The 19,794-nt window shown below is 38.9% G+C and overlaps 1 protein-coding gene and 1 long non-coding RNA gene across 3 annotated transcripts; one reads left to right on the forward strand and one right to left on the reverse strand.

Annotated features, from left to right (window-relative positions):
- Window positions 1-8,865: 8,865 nt before the first annotated feature.
- Window positions 8,866-11,615, reverse strand: LOC123214520 (LEAF RUST 10 DISEASE-RESISTANCE LOCUS RECEPTOR-LIKE PROTEIN KINASE-like 1.1). The gene is made up of 5 exons (XM_044634334.1): window positions 10,790-11,615; window positions 10,667-10,708; window positions 10,446-10,481; window positions 10,052-10,300; window positions 8,866-9,935 (listed from the first exon to the last, which is right to left on the reverse strand). Exons 1-5 carry the CDS (start codon window positions 11,517-11,519, stop codon window positions 9,019-9,021), a joined length of 1,974 nt encoding a protein of 657 aa, XP_044490269.1. The 5' UTR covers window positions 11,520-11,615; the 3' UTR covers window positions 8,866-9,018.
- Window positions 11,616-13,600: 1,985 nt separating this feature from the next.
- Window positions 13,601-14,998, forward strand: LOC123214528. Of its 2 annotated transcripts, XR_006501846.1 has the most exons (3): window positions 13,601-14,037; window positions 14,280-14,370; window positions 14,470-14,998. It is a non-coding gene; the product is annotated as an uncharacterized LOC123214528 (long non-coding RNA). The 2 variants fall into 2 exon arrangements; XR_006501845.1 differs by having other exon boundaries at window positions 13,601-14,370.
- Window positions 14,999-19,794: the final 4,796 nt, after the last annotated feature.

Genomic DNA, 19,794 nt, shown 5'->3' on the forward strand with positions numbered 1-19,794 from the left:
CCTATCTCATCCCAGTGAAGGGGAGAACGACACCTCCTACCATATAATGCCTCATAAGGTGCCATCTGAATAGTCGTCTGGTAGCTATTATTGTAAGCAAACTCCACCAAGGGCAACATTTCTACCCACGTGGCTTTATGATCTAGACAACAAGCTCTCAACATGTCTTCCAAAATCTGATTAACCCTCTCCGTCTGACCATCTGTCTGAGGATGATAGGCTGTACTAAATGCCAAATTAGTACCCAAGGATCTTTGAAGACTCTTCCAGAAAGCTGATACAAATCTCGTATCACGATCAGATACTATGGTCCTGGGTACACCATGTAATCTAATAATCTCCCTAACATATAATCTCCCCAACTGATCTATGGTAGTAGTATCTTTGATGGACAGGAAATGAGCTGACTTGGTTAATCTATCAACAATCACCCAAATAGCATTACATCCATTCTGAGCTCTAGGGAGTCCACTAATGAAGTCCATGGAGATATGCTCCCATTTCCATTCTGGAATAGGTAGAGGCTGAAGTAACCCTGCAGGTCTCTGGTGTTCGGCCTTAATTTGCTGACAGGTGAGACATCTAGTAACAAACTCACCTATATCCTTTTTCATGCCTGACCACCAAAAATGTCTTTTTAAGTCTTGATACATCTTTACACCCCCAGGGTGGGCAGTGTAAAGAGAACTATGAGCCTCTGTAAGAATTTTTTGTCTCAAATCAGTTATCTGGGGAACATATACTCGATCTCTGAATTTGAGAATTTTATTCGATACTTGAAAATCTATCTCAAGACCCTCTTGAACCTTTTGAAGTTTCTGTTGACACCATTCATCTTGTGTCTGAGCCTCTCGAATCTCATCTAGGAGAGTGGATTGAATCTCTAACCTGGTGAGGGCCCCAATCACAAGCTCAATTTGTTCTCGGTCCATCTCTCTTTGAATTTCTCTCTGGACCGTCAATTGTGATATCATTACATTTCTACTGAGGGCATCTGCAACTACATTAGCCTTGCCTGGATGGTACTTAATATCACAGTCATAGTCTTTTACTAGCTCGAGCCATCGCCTCTGCCTCATATTTAATTCCTTCTGAGTGAAGAAATATTTGAGGCTCTTATGATCAGTATAAATATTACATTTTACCCCATACAAATAGTGTCTCCAAATTTTCAAAGCAAAAACCACCGCTGCTAACTCCAAATCATGAGTGGGGTATCGAGTTTCAAATTCTTTCAATTGTCTTGAGGCATATGCTATCACCTTGCCTCGCTGCATCAACACTGCTCCTAAACCACCGTGTGAGGCATCCGTGTATAAATCATACTCAACTCCCTCCTCTGGAAGTGCTAACACAGGAGCAGTAGTCAATCTTCTTTTCAATTCTTGGAAGCTTGTCTCACAGGCATCTGACCACTGAAATGGCATTGCTTTCTTCGTGAGGGTTGTAAGAGGTCTAGCTAATCTGGCAAATCCTTCCACAAACCTTCGATAATACCCTGCTAAACCCAGGAAACTACGAACCTCTTTGACTGTCTTTGGTCTCTGCCATTCAACTATTGCCTCAATCTTACTGGGATCCACTGATATACCCTCTGCTGAAATCACATGCCCCAAAAAGGTAACTCTATCTAGCCAAAATTCACATTTCGAGAATTTGGCATACAGTTGTTTTTCTCTCAATCTCTGGAGGGTAAACCTCAAGTGTTGTTCATGCTCCTCTCGACTGCAAGAATATACTAAGATATCATCAATGAATACCACAATAAATTTATCCAGGCAGTCATGAAATACCCTATTCATCAAATCCATAAATACTGCAGGGGCATTTGTCAATCCGAATGGCATCACTACAAACTCAAAGTGGCCATACCTCGTTCGGAAAGCTGTCTTAGGTATATCCTTCTCTGTCACTCTCATCTGGTGATAACCAGATCTCAAATCTATCTTGGAGAAGACCACGGATCCCTTCAACTGATCAAATAAATCATCAATCCTGGGTAACGGGTACTTGTTCTTAACTGTGGCCTTATTTAGCTCTCTGTAATCAATGCACATTCTCATAGACCCGTCTTTCTTTTTCACAAATAGGATGGGAGCTCCCCAAGGAGAATGGCTCGATCTAATAAAACCATGTTCTAATAACTCTTGAAGCTGCTTTTTCAATTCTTGTAACTCGGCAGGGGCCATTCGATAGGGTGCTCTTGAAATAGGTGCTGTGCCAGGTGCCAACTCTATGCTAAACTCAATCTCTCTCTCGGGAGCTAATCCCGGTAGCTCACTTGGAAACACATCTGAAAACTCACGTACCACTGGTGTTTCCTCAATAGTTGAGCCTGACTCAACTTTGCTCACTATATGAGCCAAATATCCTGTACACCCCTTTCTCAACATTTTACTAGCTTTTAACATACTGATCATCAGACTCCGGATATGACCTTCACCGAACTCGAATTGATCTCCAGAGTCTAGGTTAAATCTCACTTTCTTCTTTTTACAATCAATTTCAGCTCCGTATCTCCCCAAAAAGTCCATCCCTAAAATCATGTCAAAATCTGGCATTTCGAACACAATCAGGTCCACTAGTAACTGTCGACCCTGAATCATAATACTTTGTCCTAGTAGCATCATCTCACTAATGACTGACCCCCCATCCGGTAACTCAATCATAATCCTCTGGGCTATTCTAACAGGTTGCAACTTTAACCTCTCAAGTAAACTCTTGGCTATAAAACAATGAGTAGCCCCACAATCAATTAAAACATAAATAGGAGTATCAAGATAGAGAATCTGACCCGTGACTGCTGATGGGTTAGCCTCTGCTGGGCCCTGAGTGATCGTATAAACTCTGGCTGTGGCTCCTCCTATAGGCTACTGCTGCTCTACTCTTACTGGGGCAGCTGTGCAGAAACGAGCAATATGTCCAGGCTGACGACATCTGAAACAAACTGTCTGACCTGTCAAACACTCTCCTCTATGGTGCTTCCCACATTTCTGGCAAGCTGGTATCTCAGGTCCTCTTTGTTTCTTTCCACTCTTCCAGTTCTTTTTCATGCCTCTGAACTGGAGAGGTCGTTTACCTTTCCTGTCTCGCTCTGGAGGAGGGCCTCTCTGTACTGAAGCTGAACCACTACTCACCGGGGAGCTGGCATGGTAGAAGGAGGTGTAACTTTTTGCCCTGTAGTCTGACCAAACCTCCTCCTAACAAAAACCTCTGCCCTCAAAGCTCTATCAAGGGCCTCTGCATAAGTTCTGGGTGGCTGTGCCCCAGTCATAACGTCTCGAGCTATCTCTGGATCCAGCCCGTACACAAACTTCTGCATACGCCCCATTTCTGTGCTAGCTATCTCAGGGGCATACTGGGACAATTGATTAAACTTTGTGGAATATTCTTTTACAGAGTCTGTCCCTTGCACTAGACTGATAAACTCCTGGGCCCTGATACAAGTAACATCGGCGCCCCTGTACTCTGCCTCGAATCGGCGCCTAAACTCTGTCCATGTCATTTCTGAGACATTGACCGTCTCCCTGACTAAGTTCCACCATATTCTTGCCCCTGACTTGAAAAGATAAGTGGCATATCTCACTCTTTCTTGGTCAGTCATGTCAAATAAGGCCATGGCACTCTCTACTGATTCCAACCACTCTTCAGCTGCTAATGGGTCTCTTGCACCATCAAATTTTTGAGGTTGGTGCATACTAGGGAGGTTGAAAATAGGATGTAATTGAGTCCTTACTGGGGCTGCTGTAGATGCTGAAGTAACCTCCCTCATATCATGCCCCTGGATTGGCGGCGTATGAGCCGTCTCACTTCCCTGTGTAGGAGCACCTTTGTGCTCTCTCATCATCTCTCTGAAAATCTCTCGCACATCATGTGCACTGAGTGCCCCTTGGGGTACCTGAGGGGCTGCTCCTTCATTTTGGCCCCTCTGAGAGGGATCTGCTGGTGTTTGACTCATAGGTCCTGAAAATGAACACATTAGTTTCATAAAACTCAGCAGGTATAAATGAAAACTTAACTTACAGTGATCGGCTGCGAGGGTGGTCAGCGTGGCTGAAGGGTATTTTATCTCTGTGTTACTTTGATTACTCCATTTTGTTTTAGAAAACATCTTTTGGGTTCCAAAATCATGCTCTGATACCAACTGTAACATCCCTCCCTAGAAGTACTACCCATCGAAGGAGAAATGTTACGAATTAATATTCGTAGCATCTATTTTTTTTCTTATTTAAAAATACTTTAAAATAAATGCATCATTAAAAGTGTTTAGAAAGTATTCCAAGAAAACTGAAAATCTGGAAGCGAACAAAAGATGTATATACTCATATGAAAGCATCTGAAAACAAGGAGTAATCATATGCAACTGTATCATAATCTCAAAACGTCAAAAATCGATAAAAACATGCCACTGTATGCATGTAATATAAACCAGAGATAACCTGCTCCAGCCGGATCTACCTATGCTGACCTGACCCTGCCTCGCAGCTATCTCGATCACCTGTACCTGCAATCAGGAAAGAAAAGGGAGTGAGTGATAAGAACACTCAGTAAGTGGAAAAATTAAGTAAACTATCTTTTTTTCCTGTTCTAACTCACTTTTGGGACTCAACCCCACATCCTAACCTCTATAAGAGATTGAGGGGGTAATTTAGTTCACTCTTTACTATTTGGGTCATACTTCGTCCCATCTGGTGTCTATTTAATACTTTCTGGAAGCTAACTATAGGGATTTGGCACTTTTCTAAGCTCAAGCTCTTTTTCTTTCACTACACTATTTCTGAATCTGAATTGAGCTCTACTGCGAGCATGCTCTACTGTGAGCGGACCCTACTAGGGGTCTATGTCCTACTACGGACGTGTCCTACTGCGGACGTGCCCTACTGCGGGCGGTGTAGTGTAAAGTGCCCCCTCATAGTTTATAGCATACATACGGATCTTATATTTTACTAAATTTGCTTCCATTTAATTTTGTTCATAACTCACCAGACATTACTCTTGGGACGACCCCTAAATCTTGAGTCCCAAATTCTTTTTCTTATTTTTCTTTCTTTTTCTTTCCTTCTTTTCTTTCCTTTCCTTTCCTTTCTTTCCTTTCTTCTTCCTTTTCTTTCTTTCTTTCTTTCTTTCTTTCCTTCTTTCTTTCCTGCCCAGAATTGCAAAACACTGTTCACAGAACAGACATTTAGCAGGGCAACCTTCTTTTTCATACAATTTAACATCCCAAACGGTTTCTAATTCATACAAGCTATATATCGTTGAAAAGAGGATTCAAAGATCTTTCCAACGACCTATAATAGCACTCATAATTCGATAGATATGGCAGTCAAAACGTGAGCTAAACTCAGTGATAAAATTACGAAATACTGTTCACAGAACAGACATTTAGCAGGGCAGCATACTTTTTATACAATTTAACAGCCCAAATGGTTTCTAATTCATACAAACTATATATCGTTGAAAAGAGGATTCAAAGATCTTTCCAACGACCTATAATAGCACTCATAATTCATTCAATCAGGCAGTCAAAACAGCAGATAAATTCAGTGGCAAAAACTGCCTCCCCTGTTTTTCTTTAGTAAAACAGTCCTTTCGGTTTATACAATCTTTAACAGTCAAAATGATCTCTAATTCATATAAGCTATATATCATTGGAAAGAGGATTCAAAGATCTTTCCAACAAGATATAATAGCACTCATAATTCATTCAATAAGGCAGCCAAAACATGGGACGAACTCAGTGGCAAAAACTGTAAATATTCTGTAACTTTCTGCCATGAGCAAAATCACATACATAGACATCCCAAATGGCAAAACAACATTCCTCAACATCAAAATCAACATATATAATATAGATCTAAGGAACCAAAACCCTAAAACATATCACATATCAAGGAGGAAACCCCTTACCTTATTTCAAGTCAAACCTTTGCAAGTTGGTTTTCTCCTCTTTGTTTTGCTTCCTTTATCATCAAGACAACTTTAAATCAATACCAAAACACTCTAACATATTCACATAACATGCATATAAACATAGATGAAAGGAGAAGGAAGGAGATCTTTGGTTACCAAAGCTTCCAAGTGCTTCCTTTTCTTTTCTTCTTATTTTATCTTCTAATATTCCTTCAACTTCTTCCTTTGGCTTCAAGAAAGCAAAGAAAAGAACATGAAAGGAGGCTGCTGGAGTTTTTTTTACGGGAGAAGATGCAAAATGATGGAAAAGTCTTCTCTTTCTCTTTATCTAATAAGCTTTATCTCTTTCTCTTTTTCTCTTTTCCCTTTTTGCCCTTTTTTTTGCATTTATATATATATATATATATATAAAGCACACCCCTACATATATATATTTAAAATGAGAAAAATCTCAAAACAGGGTCAAAAGACATAATTACCCCTGGAATATACCTGAGGGTATTACAATTCACCAAATTTTCTAATTAAAAATTTTAATACAAAACGATGTCGTTTTAACTAATATGTATTAAAACGACGTTATTTTAATAATTAAAAACAAGTTGAGTTCAAGTTTTGCTTTGACGAACTCGAGTTTAGCTATATGTAAACCAAACCAAGCTCGAGCTCAAGCTCAGCTCGGCTCGAATCTAGCTCTAATAATAAAAAGTGTGATACCCTTAGGTAAATTCTATATTGGCAAAACATGGAAGAGATACTGGGTCGGTTTGTACTCTGTTTGTGTAACCCATATCGATTAAGGGTGGGAGGATTTGAATAATTAAATAATTTGTGAGCTCCTTAAACTGTTAAGATGCGTTTTAGGTTACAAAGCCTAGAATTGAGTAATTTCAAATTAAATATGTATATATTTATATGTGTTATTATATATATAAATATGTATTTATATGTGTTATTATATAATTGAGTAATTTCAAATTAAAGTCATCTGATGACATATATATACATATACATATTTGTATATCTAAAATATATACATATAATATTACTCATATGTTTATCTTATATTATTTAGCTACAAGGCTACAACTATTATGGTAACAAATTTAATATTAATTAAGCATAGTTGAAAAGATTATAACAAAGTTTAAAGCATGATGATTTAACTTAAACAACAAGTTTCCGCCATATTTCTAACAAACTTCTTGTCAATTATCAACTGTCTAAAAAGGCTGATTTTGATTGGCGTACATCTTGGAGCAAGCGGTGAGGGGTAGGTTTGAGCCAATTGAATCTAAATAAAGGTACACTTTGAATTTGCCTTAAATTCAAAATGTTAGTTATGTTTCAGCTCAAAGTAACATAAAAAAGAAGGATAAAAGTCATCAGAAAAGAAAAAAATATTGAAAAAAAAAAGAGTTTTAGTGTAACTATGTCGGTGAGATGTCAAACTTGAGTTAAATTATTGAGTTAGAGTTTCAATTTAAGTTCAACTCGTTCGAGTCAAATATAGATTAGAACCTGAACTAGTTTGAATCGAATATATTTTTACTATAACTTTTTAGTATAATAGTTTGACTCACTATTAAGATATTATTATTTTTTTAATAAATCAGAATATGTTTTGATAATTTATGAAATATCTATATATACTTAACATTTTTACAGTAATTCGTGGAAATGAAATATGTGGAGTGTTACGCCTACAAGTGACCAAGAAGGTGAAATGGGTATAATTTTTTAGTGTCATTTATGATGTTCATATTGTATTGAACCATTGAAAATTTTCAAAATTAAAAAAAAAAAAAAAACAATCCACTGGGTGGAAAAAAAGAAACAGATCTTGACTCGTCAAAGTTTAGGTTCTACTGTTGAAAAATATCTGCAGTGTATGAATACTAGAATAGCAAGTACTTGGTGTTACAAAGAAGTACAAGAAACCTATGAATAAAAAGCTTGTGCTTGAATCCAGAAATAAATACACAAATATTTCAAAGCAGAGGGGTTTCAGTTTGTTAAAAAATGATGACTCATATTCGAAAACGTGTCAACTTAAAGTTTCGAAATAGATGAAATGAGCATTCCATAACAGGCGAATGAGTGTTATAGATAATGAAGTAGCAAAACGGAGTTGTTTCAAGCATGAAAGGGTCGTTTTAGGCATCATATGTCACGGCCCGACTGGTATGAGAGTGGTAGGGCACCATCATAGTGTAACCTGCACGCACGTAACAGTGCAGTCAAGCTTCCAATCCAGTTTCTAGCAAGAAAAAAGCATTAGTTTGGGTGTGTCTAGTCTACTTTCAATAGCCAAGCAATGCAGTCAAATCCAAGTATTGAAATAGCCCAATTTTTCAGTCCACTTGTAGAATGTGCCAACAAGTGGAGCCTACGTTGATTGGGTGTTGGGAGACATTCGTAAAAGCCTTAGATGGTTGAGTGTTGGGAAGCAACATTTATCCTGTAGTAAGCTTTTTAAGCCCATAAAAAGGACCATTGTACAACTAAATGAATCAAGCAAGCAATCAAATAATACAAAATATTTTTCCAACAAAGTTTCACTCTCTCATAGTCTTTGTTTGATTTGTCTTTTGGTGTTCTTGATTGTGCTTCTTCCAATTTCATTTTGCAACAGTCTTTCCATTGTTTTTAAGCAGCTTTTGGGACAGGTTGCTGACTTAAAAACAGAGTTCCAGCTAGGTGCCGCATAGGTGCATCGTGGAGAAAATCAGCCTGTGACACATATAGTGTACAATGATTGTCATAGAAATTTTACTGTTGCCTGTTCCAGAAGCTTTGTAGACGTTCCAAGGAAGAATATGGATGTTCCAAGAAGGAATGAGGTTGTTCTGAGTATGACAATTTGCAAGAAACTCTCAATTATACAATATAACGAATTTAGACTTACTTATTCATAATTAATAAAAGAACGACCGCTTTGTGGATATAGATACATTGACAAACCGCATAAACTTTTGTGCCTTTGATAGATTGTTTTTGTCAAAGATTTTCTCTTTATTCGGTTAAAGTCTCATTAAGATTAAATTCACAATACAATTATCCTCATGGTGGGCAGCCTTCTACAGCTTAGAAAAGGCCAATAAACCATTAACTACTACGACTAGATGTAATTTCGCTGCTAACCCATTTTGATGTCACGGATGTTGATGACAGACTGACATTCTTCAACAAGGAAGCCACTTCAAAATCTGGTGATGAAGCTGTATGCTGCACGCTGCAACTTTGAATTCTCTTCAATTCCTCCAATACCGCATTCATGGAAGGTCTCATTTCCCTGTTCTGTTGCAGACATAGAAAGGCAAGCTCTGCAACTGAAGTTGTCATCCTTTTAACTTCTTCATCTGATTGAAATCCAAGACATGGGTCAATCAGCTCTTCAAGTGCAGAATTCTGAATCCTGTTTACTGCTAAGTAAGCCAAGTTAATCTCTTGTTTCTCCCTGTTCATATCAACAGGAGGCATTGATGAAATGAGCTCAATCAGGACAACTCCAAAGCTATAAACATCACTCTTATCTGTTAACTGATAACATAAATGATACTCAGGATCGACATAGCCCGGACTTCCTTGTGGAGCTGTTGAGACATGAGTGACATCGGTTGGAAACAACCGCGAAAGCCCAAAATCTGCAACTTTTACACTGAAGTTGTTATCAAGTAGAATGTTGTTAGTCTTCATGTCCCTGTGTATGATATCAGAAGCATGGAGGTAAGCCAATGCGCTAGCTGTTTCTATTGCGATGTTCATGCGAATAGGCCATGGAAGTGAGCCAGGCTTCACTCTTCCACCGCGAAGATGATCAGCAACGGTTCCATTAGGAATGAATTCATACACCAGGAGGAGACCCTGTGGACTGTGACGTGAAGTGCAGCCATAAAGGGACACAAGATTCTTGTGGCGCAATCGAGTGAGGATCTCAATTTCATTCATAAACTGCTCAAACTTTCTATTGTTGTGCTCATGAAAGCGCTTCACTGCAACTTCCCTCCCGTCCTGAAGTTTCGCTGATTGCAAGAGATCAAATAGGCCATTTAACAACCATTCAGCTCTTCCTCTATTCTAATTTTTTCTTTCTTGTACACTAAAATTTAAAATAAACATTCATTGTTTAGCTTCTTACCGTAATACACCCGTCCAAAGCCACCATCTCCAAGCTCTTTCTCATGACTAAAGTTATCAGTGGCTTCTGCAAGTTCTTTGTATGAGAAGAGCGGGACACCAAAACAGACACTACCTACTTCCAATTCTGATCTTGGGGGATCATTGGAAATGAGTCTTGAGTTGAAGCTTGCAGATATTTTTTTCTTGTGACGGTGGATGGACCAAATCAATACAACAATCAGGATGGCTAATCCTCCAATTCCGATACCTTATGAGCAAGATAAAGCATTGTAAATATTACGAGCAGATACGCAATATGAGGGAGAAATATTAGAAATGGTACAGAAGAAATATTCTGAAATAATATAATTCATATATTTATGACCTTTGATTTGGTTAAAGAAGTACATTACCTAGTCCCAAGGCTAGCTTCCACCATTGTTGTTTATCTGCAAAAATATTATGAGGCTCTGAGAATAAATAACAAACCCAACACAAAAATAAGCTAACACAAGAACACAAGATTTTACGTGGAAAACCCAAATCAGAAAAAACCACATTAGTCAGAGAAAATTTCGCTAAAACAGGAAAATGTAAACCAAATATACATCTTGTTGTGACATTCAAAAGTTACCTTTCTGAGTTCGTCCAAGTTCAGATGAGGAGGGGGCTGAGGCTAATCAAAATAAAGAAAAGCATTAATTTCGAGACAAGTAATTGAAGAATTAATCGTCATCAAGAAATCAGTATGGTGTACCTATTAAACAATGAAATTTCTCCTTGTAAACTTGACATTTGCCTCCCCTGGTACGACACAGAACACATTCTTCAGTCACTTGGAGTTCAAACATATGGGTGGACAAGTTCAAGAAGGTAACACCCTTTTGAATCGTCTTATTTGTGAACAAGATACGAAAGCAATTAGATGGGAGTTTTGACGGGCACTTCTCGTCGAAAATGTCGTACGTGGAGTCATTGCAAAGCTTCCGGGGTCCAAAATCTTCGGGCTTTCCGCCATGGGAACAATTGAGCAGGTTTTGATTGATTTTAAAAAAGACTGAATATGGGCTTGCCAGGGTAAATTTTTTTAATAATCCATCACAGCTTCTGTTGCTCCCCGACTTGTTAAATTCTGGTGGGCCTGACCAATTTATTGGTTGATCGTGAAGCTGAAACTTATAATCCTGAGAGATGTGATCAACATAAAGCCTTGGCCAATCTTTTCCCAATTGAATGCTAGGAGACTCCTGTTCAGTGCAGTTCTTTATTCTCAAGAATCCACATTCAGGATACGTTTCATTGAAAAAAGGGAAGCTTACAAGGCCAAGCATTCCACAATGAAAAGGTTGACATTTTGGGCTGGAGCCCTCTTCTTCTTGAGCCAAAGAACCAAGTAAAAGATGAGAGACAAAGAAAAATGTAAGATAAGAGACACCAGACATTCTAAATACCAAACTCGAATTGGCAACAGATTTAGAAAACATCATAACAATGAAAGACTCGTGTTGGGTTCTGTATGTGTATTTCTGATGGTGCAGTTTTCCTTTAGTTCCATTTTTGTAACCTCTACACCACGCAGTTGAATTGGAAAATTTTGGATGGTGAAGACTAGCACATATAGCAAGTGATGGCAGTTTCTAAATCATGAATGTTCAGTGATGGGACACCTTCTGGACGGGTTTGCCAGTGACTGGAAACCAATAAACAGATCTTCTCATAAATGTTCGGTGATGGGACAACATTTTCTCATGGACTCATGTATGCACATTGCTGATTTTTGTCACAACATTTTTATGTCATTTCTTCATATTTTATAGGTGGTAACTAACTGTTTTTTATTTTCAAGTAATTAATTCATGCATTTACGGCTCGTACAGCTTGTTTTTTGTTATTTCACTTTACAGGTTAGTTTCGTGATTCAACTCATATATAGAGTGTTTGCGTTGTATGTAAAATTTCAAATTTGTATTTGAGAGTTAATTATTCAGTTTAGTGATTTGATTTGAGTTGAACATGATACTATAGATGTAAGCTAAGAGGGATCTTAGCTAGACTATGTAAAAACCATATTGTTATTTTTAGTTTCAGTTTTTTTATGTTTTTCTGCCGTGAGTGTTCAATTAAGAGTAAAGTGTGTGACATATTACCATTCCTCAATCAAATGAATTAATCAAACATGAATCACAACTTTCAACTTATATTATTCTGCATTTTCCATTTTCGTTTAACTTCTTGACCACGCAATTGACTTTGAATTTTGTTTGAGGACTAACACAAACAAAAAGTTGGGACAGTTTCTAAGTCATAGTTTTCCACTGATGGGAAAACGTTTGGATTGGAAAAATCAGGAAAAAAATTACGACAAAGAGATAATTGTTCAACTTAGACATCAAATTGCCACCATTTAATCTAACTTCTGGACAAGTATTGACTGACTTAGGTCGGTTGTCCATTGGCTTGCATAATGGGAAATTTGGAACAAGTGATAAGGAAGGTGACAAGGATTTCATCAAATGCTAGAAGCATCTTTGTTAGTGTCATTTTTCTGTTACAAATGAAAGGTTTACTGGAAGTGCAAGGAAAAGAACATATTTTGATTTTTCAAAAGGACACGCAGAGTGCCTCTGTCAAAATATTGTTTAGATTCCTTGGCTTGCACTCCCAACTTTCAATTCCAGTGAATTCCTCCAATACCACTTCCATGGAAGTTCTAATATCCGGGTTCTGTTGCAAGCATAAAAAGGCCAGCTTAGCAATTGAAGTGTTCATTCCTCTAACTTCTTACAGATGGATTTTTAGTTCATCTACTCTTATTTATGTGCTGTTCATAGCAGTACATATGCGCTGTGTAGGTTCAAGCAAGGGGGAATGCACTTTATAAATTCATGTTGAATGGAGCTGTTTCTTCTTCTTTATTTAGGCTCTGAAACTGCTACAGCAGTGATCATATTTTGTAATTGTTCCAATCATGGCTTACTTATTAATGTTATTAACAATGAATAATTTTATTTATTTTTTTTTTTTTCGTGTGACTTTAAATCCAAATTGTGATTGATAATTGTGTGAAACCCATTTTCCATGTTCACACCTTATTCTTGAAGTCTCAACAGGACCATCAAAATTTATCTAAGGATGAGAACAATATAGTTTCCATCTTTTATTGTAATTATTATATAGTGCTGATCCAAATTCTAAAATTCAAGATGGTAGAATAAGAGTGACATGAGACAAGAACATGTGTCGTGTGAGTACAAATATCAACTATTTGCCTGTTAGGGTTTGTGATGGAAATCCAATCACAAAAGTGTACCGTCGCAGGCCCAAAGTGAAGATTCTAGGAGGCAGCCCAACGGGTGTGAATGTTGGCCCAACTTAGAGCAAAAGTAATGACCAAGTGGGCAGGGGCAGTTTGGACAGCTCATCAGAGCAACTGAAATTAGTTGAAGTTTCCCTTCTAGAATTCAGAGACAAGAATCATTAATGGTGGGGTCCATTTTCAGTTAGAGAGGGGTGTGCATATATTTATTCAGGAGCGCATGCTAAAGCAGACTGCAGGAGTGCATGCTAAAGGAGACTGAAGACATTATTCAGTTATTACTACTTGTAGTTAGCGATAATTTTGCAGAGGGCTGGCTCTCGAAACCCAGCTGTGTTAATTGTTTTTTAACTGTTGCTCTTTGTTATTGCTCTTTGGGTTCTTGTTTCCCAGATTGACCTATTGTTACAGACTTGGATCATTGCTGTAGCTATTTTCTCATTATGAATATGGAATGAAATGTTATTACTGCTCTGTTTGATCTCATTACAATCTTGTTCAATTATAAATGATGAAAAGAACATTGAGAGTGAATTTGTATCTGTGACTTATACCCAATTTCCTTTTTTGTTTGTGAGTGATTTGGGGCTGTTGATTGGGCTGTTGTTTGGAAGAAACTGGGATTGTTGAACCTATTGGAAGGAGCTGCTGGAACCAATAGCAAGGAGGACTGTTAGCCATTCATTTAGGTTTGCAACAGTTTGTAAATAAAAGTTGTATTAAAGTGCATACAAAATTAGAGAGAGCATATGTGTGCCACGATAGAGAGCACAGTAATATCGTCCTCTCGTAATCATTTTCATCCATAGTGAAATTTTCTCAATGGTGTGTCCATTCCTGGTTTTGAATTTTTCACGAAAATATTTGCGCTCCTATAATGAGTTTCCTTTGGTCATGACATTAATGTAATAGTATTCTTTGTCCATGACAGTAATGTAAACGATAGGGAGTCATTTTTTGGCCATTATGCTTTGAATTCCTAGTCATGGAGACAAGATCTTTTATTTCTCTGTGCCATTTGAGTAAGCTTGACCAAGAACCCAACTTGCACTCATTTCCTTCTGATTCTCTTAGTCTTCTCTATGTAATTTCTGAGTCAACTGGTGTGTTTGGATGTATAGGGAAACTCAACTTCTGTACTGGGAAAGAAGAGAAGAAAATACAAAAGACTTCTGCTAGCGAGAAGAGATGGCTGGTCTCTGCTACATTCTGTTTCTTGTTTTCTCTTTTCTTTTGCTTCTAGTTCTTTGCTTGGCTCAAGAAGGAAAGAGATTCAATCCAAGATGTCCACATTTTGGTTGTGGTTTCCTTGGCGATATCAACTTCCCCTTCACCAACCGATCGCATCTGGGTTGTGGCTTGCTGATTGTAGTTAGCTGCACTGAACCTGTTCCAAAGATTCAGTCGGGAAAGCATCGGACATGGTTTGACATTATGGACATCACTCGGAATAATCTGGTTAAGCTTTATGAACAAGATTTTGAACAACAGTTGACGCAAAGTACCCGCAAATAGAGAAAACAAAACAATCTCTTCTTCATCTTATAATTTTCTTTATTCATAATGAAATTTTCTTCATCATCTACCCCTAGTTTTCCTTATATTAGGTTTTCCAAATAAACAATTGTGTTTTTATGTTGAGTATTTATACATTTTTGCTGTTTGTTTGTTTTGGAATTCATAACATTACTAATTTCAATCAATTTGGAATTTATTAACAAGACTGATATACTGATCTGGAGCTAGTTTATACCTTAATACATGATCTAATATGTAGTTCTCTTAGCTTTTAATTTGAGTTACATTGTAGTGCCTATGAAACGAGCAGATGCTAGAACAAAGTTAGAAAGCAAAAGTTTTGATCAAAATTGATACATAAACAGAGCAAGTGATTGTCTTACTCGACAAGAAATGAATTTGAAAATGTTTGAAGTTATGCATTTTGATTAATGCTTCAATTTAAAAGGAGGTGACAATATTTTGAGGTATTGAACTATTACTATATTTCTTATTAAATGGACTAAACTTTTAGATTTTCCTATTAAAAGGAAAATCTGAACTTTCATTATTTTTTATAAAAGGCACCAAACTAATCATATTGCTTTCAAAACAAAACAAACAATTTTAATTATATTTGTTTAATATCTTTAATAGGAAATAATGAAAATTTGGTGATTCTTATAGAAAAATTTGAAAGTTTAATTTCTTTTATAAAAGAATTTGACAATTCACTATATTCTTCAAAACTCATTTCTTTCAATAAAAAGGTGACAGTTAGATACCTTCAATGTTATTATCCCCTACTTAGTTTGGTGTGCTAATTGAAGAATCTTTTTGGGCTAATCTCAGTGAAGATAGGAAAGGGTTAAGCGGAATTTGCAAGGAATGAATGCTCCCTTCCAACATTTCCACAACTTAACTCATTGTTGGTCATTCTAACGGATTACTCTGTATGCACCACAAGCTCATTGTGATCATCTTTCTTACACTTTCTTCATCTCCTTCATTGGAAATGCCATGCAGTCCAAGTTCTTCATCTACTTCCAAACGCTTGTAAATCTATCATGGAAAATATGATTCATTACTATTATCTACTTGAACATTGTTATTTTGTCTTCCTTTGACAATTTCTAAAACAATCATTCTATAGTTATAAATATTTGACTTATGAGAAACTGATCCAAAGTTTCTAAAAAATACTTCTGAAACAATATAACCGATTATTCTTTGTGCACCTGTTATTGATACAATACTCTCTTTCTTGAAACAAATCTTGGTAAGACCAAAATCAGATATCTTAAGACAAAAATCTTCACCTAGGAGAATATTATGAGGCTTTATGTCAAAGTGCAAAATTCGTGTGCTGCAACTACGGTGTAAGTACTCCAATCCCCGAGCTATGCCCATTGCGATTTGTTACATTGATTCCCACTTCAATAGGCCTTTTTCGTGTATGAACTTCTCATAGATGAGACCTCTTTTTCGACTCTCAAAACAAAAACGTAAAAAAGTGACTATATTGATTGACATGAAAACTCTTAGTGGTGCTAGCAACCTCATTTATAAATTTTTCACCATTTCCTTTGAACTCAGTTAAGACCTTAGCTGCCACACAACAACCATCAAGTAACTTACCTTTATGAACAGCTCCATACCCACCTTGGCCTAGTTTATGTTTAAATGAATTTATCATTTTCTTAACGTCCGAGTAACTATATCTTTTAGGAGCAAGGGATCGATGGTTCCCTAAAAACGCCTCAATGTTTCGAAAATCCTTAGTATTCTTCTTCCGGAAGACCATGGCAAGATGCTGTGACGATTTTCTCCAGTAGGGAATGTAACACCCCAGGTCCAATAACCCGGCCCACTGTTAAGATATTGTCCACTTTGGACACACAGTCCATCATGGGTTTGCTTCTGGGCTTTGCAACCCAAAACGCGTCTTAACAGTTAAGGAGCTCACAGGCTATTTAACCAATTCAATTCTCCCACCACTAACCAATGTGGGATCCAAAGACAGAGCACACACAGACCCAGCATCTCTCTCGTGCTTTGTCGATGTGGGATTCGCCTAGGGGTATCACATACACGCCCCCTTACGGGACTCAGAGTCCTCGTTGAGGTTTGCCCCACCATCGTTCAAGAGGACACGCGGAGTTGCTCTGATACCATTTGTAACACCTCAGGTCCAATAGCCCGGCCCACTGTTAAGATATTGTCCACTTTGGACACACAGTCCATCATGGGTTTGCTTCTGGGCTTTACAACCCAAAACGCGTCTTGCAGGGAAACGAGTGAGCCCTCACTCAACTGCCAAGATATTGTCCCCTTACGGCCCAGCCTTTTCAGGGTTTTGTTCTTTGGACTCAGAGGCCTGGTCAGGGCTTGGCCCAAGAACGCGTCTTAACAGTTAAGGAGCTCACAGGCTATTTAACCAATCCAATTCTCCCACCACTAACCAATGTGGGATCCATAGACAGAGCACACACAAACCCAGCATCTCTCCCGTGCTTTGTCGATGTGGGATTCGCCTAGGGGTATCACATACACCCCCCCTTACGGGACTCAGCGTCCTCGCTGAGGTTTGCCCACCATCGTTCAAGAGGACACGCGAAGTTGCTTTGATACCATTTGTAACACCCCAGGTCCAATAACCCGGCCCACTGTTAAGATATTGTCCACTTTAGACTTTTGTAACACCCCAGGTCCAATAACCCGGCCCACTGTTAAGATATTGTCCACTTTGGACACACAGTCCATCATGGGTTTGCTTCTGGGCTTTGCAACCCAAAACGCGTCTTAACAGTTAAGGAGCTCACAGGCTATTTAACCAATCCAATTCTCCCACCACTAACCAATGTGGGATCCATAGACAGAGCACACACAGACCCAGCATCTCTCCCATGCTTTGTCGATGTGGGATTCGCCTAGGGGTATCACATACACCCCCCCTTACGGGACTCAGCGTCCTCGCTGAGGTTTGCCTCACCATCGTTCAAGAGGACATGCGGAGTTGCTCTGATACCATTTGTAACACCCCAGGTCTAATAACCCGGCCCACTGTTAAGATATTGTCCACTTTGGACACACAGTCCATCATGGGTTTGCTTCTGGGCTTTGCAACCCAAAACGCGTCTTAACAGTTAAGGAGCTCACAGGCTATTTAACCAATTCAATTCTCCCACCACTAACCAATGTGGGATCCAAAGACAGAGCACACACAGACCCAGCATCTCTCCCGTGCTTTGTCGATGTGAGATTCGCCTAGGGGTATCACATACACCCCCCCTTACGGGACTCAGAGTCCTCGCTGAGGTTTGCCCCACCATCGTTCAAGAGGACACGCGGAGTTGCTCTGATACCATTTGTAACACCTCAGGTCCAATAGCCTGGCCCACTGTTAAGATATTGTCCACTTTGGACACACAGTCCATCATGGGTTTGCTTCTAGGCTTTGCAACCCAAAACGCGTCTTGCAGGGAAACGAGTGGGCCCTCACTCAACTGCCAAGATATTGTCCCCTTACGGCCCAGCCTTTTCAGGGTTTTATTCCTTGGACTCAGAGGCCTGGTCAGGGCTTGGCCCAAGAACGCGTCTTAACAGTTAAGGAGCTCACAGGCTATTTAACCAATCCAATTCTCCCACCACTAACCAATGTGGGATCCATAGACAGAGCACACACAAACCCAGCATCTCTCCCGTGCTTTGTCGATGTGGGATTCGCCTAGGGGTATCACATACACCCCCCCTTACGGGACTCAGCGTCCTCGCTGAGGTTTGCCCACCATCGTTCAAGAGGACACGCGAAGTTGCTTTGATACCATTTGTAACACCCCAGGTCCAATAACCCGGCCCACTGTTAAGATATTGTCTATTATGGACTGTGTGTCCAAAGTGGACAATATCTTAACAGTGGACCAGGTTATTGGACCTGGGGTGTTACAAATGGTATCAAAGCAACTTCGCGTGTCCTCTTGAACGATGGTGGGCAAACCTCAGCGAGGACGCTGAGTCCCGTAAGGTGGGGTGTATGTGATACCCCTAGGCGAATCCCACATCGACAAAGCACGGGAGAGATGCTGGGTTTGTGTGTGTTCTGTCTATGGATCCCACATTGGTTAGTGGTGGGAGAATTGGATTGGTTAAATAGCCTGTGAGCTCCTTAACTGTTAAGACGCGTTCTTGGGCCAAGCCCTGACCAGGCCTCTGAGTCCAAGGAACAAAACCCTGAAAAGGCTGGGCCGTAAGGGGACAATATCTTGGCAGTTGAGTGAGGGCCCACTCGTTTCCCTGCAAGACGCGTTTTGGGTTGCAAAGCCCAGAAGCAAACCCATGATGGACTGTGTGTCCAAAGTGGACAATATCTTAACAATGGGCCGAGCTATTGGACCTGAAGTGTTACAGGGAATGGCCAGAACTATCAATATAGCAGATGCTATGGCTGATACAGCTGGAATTAATTTAAGAATGGAATCATCAGATCTAAGATCTAGAGCATAAGGATAGCGAACCGTAGGATAAAATTTTGTACGTTTAGGAGAGTCATCCATGCCACTAAGAATTCAATTGTTAGAGACTCCCAAACAAAGAGTTAAGTACTAGGAGAAAGGACTTTGATATAATAACCATATTAACACAAGTGGATCTTAAATTTGTGGCTCAACTTTAAGATTTTGTTCATTACAAATAGTACATAAGCACAAAAAAACGGAAGTGCAACATTAATTCTGAATTGAAGAACTGAGCACGGAAAAGCCTCGGTAGTTTCTTAGCTAAAGAATAATCAATAGAATTGATGACCACTTTGTTTAATAGGTACTACGTTGACGCAGATGGATCCTGTTGTATGGTCAGTGGACAGGATCCTGTTGTAAGCAGAGAATAACAGTAGGAATTTGATCAAAATATATTACCAGGTCCTAAGCCTGGCTTTAGCCCCAGTTTTC

Source organism: Mangifera indica, chromosome 4 (genome assembly GCF_011075055.1).
Source record: "Mangifera indica cultivar Alphonso chromosome 4, CATAS_Mindica_2.1, whole genome shotgun sequence".
In the NCBI taxonomy this organism is placed as follows: domain Eukaryota; kingdom Viridiplantae; phylum Streptophyta; class Magnoliopsida; order Sapindales; family Anacardiaceae; genus Mangifera; species Mangifera indica.

Excerpts from the sequence above, each read along its gene's own strand:
- LOC123214520 (XM_044634334.1), bottom strand. The coding sequence starts at position 11,519 with ATGATGTTTTCTAAATCTGTTGCCAATTCGAGTTTGGTATTTAGAATG. Across the intron at positions 10,482-10,666 it reads ACTTGGACGAACTCAGAAAG|ATAAACAACAATGGTGGAAG; the intron begins GTAACTTTTGAA and ends ATATTTTTGCAG. Across the intron at positions 9,936-10,051 it reads CTTTGGACGGGTGTATTACG|CGAAACTTCAGGACGGGAGG; the intron begins GTAAGAAGCTAA and ends TCTTGCAATCAG.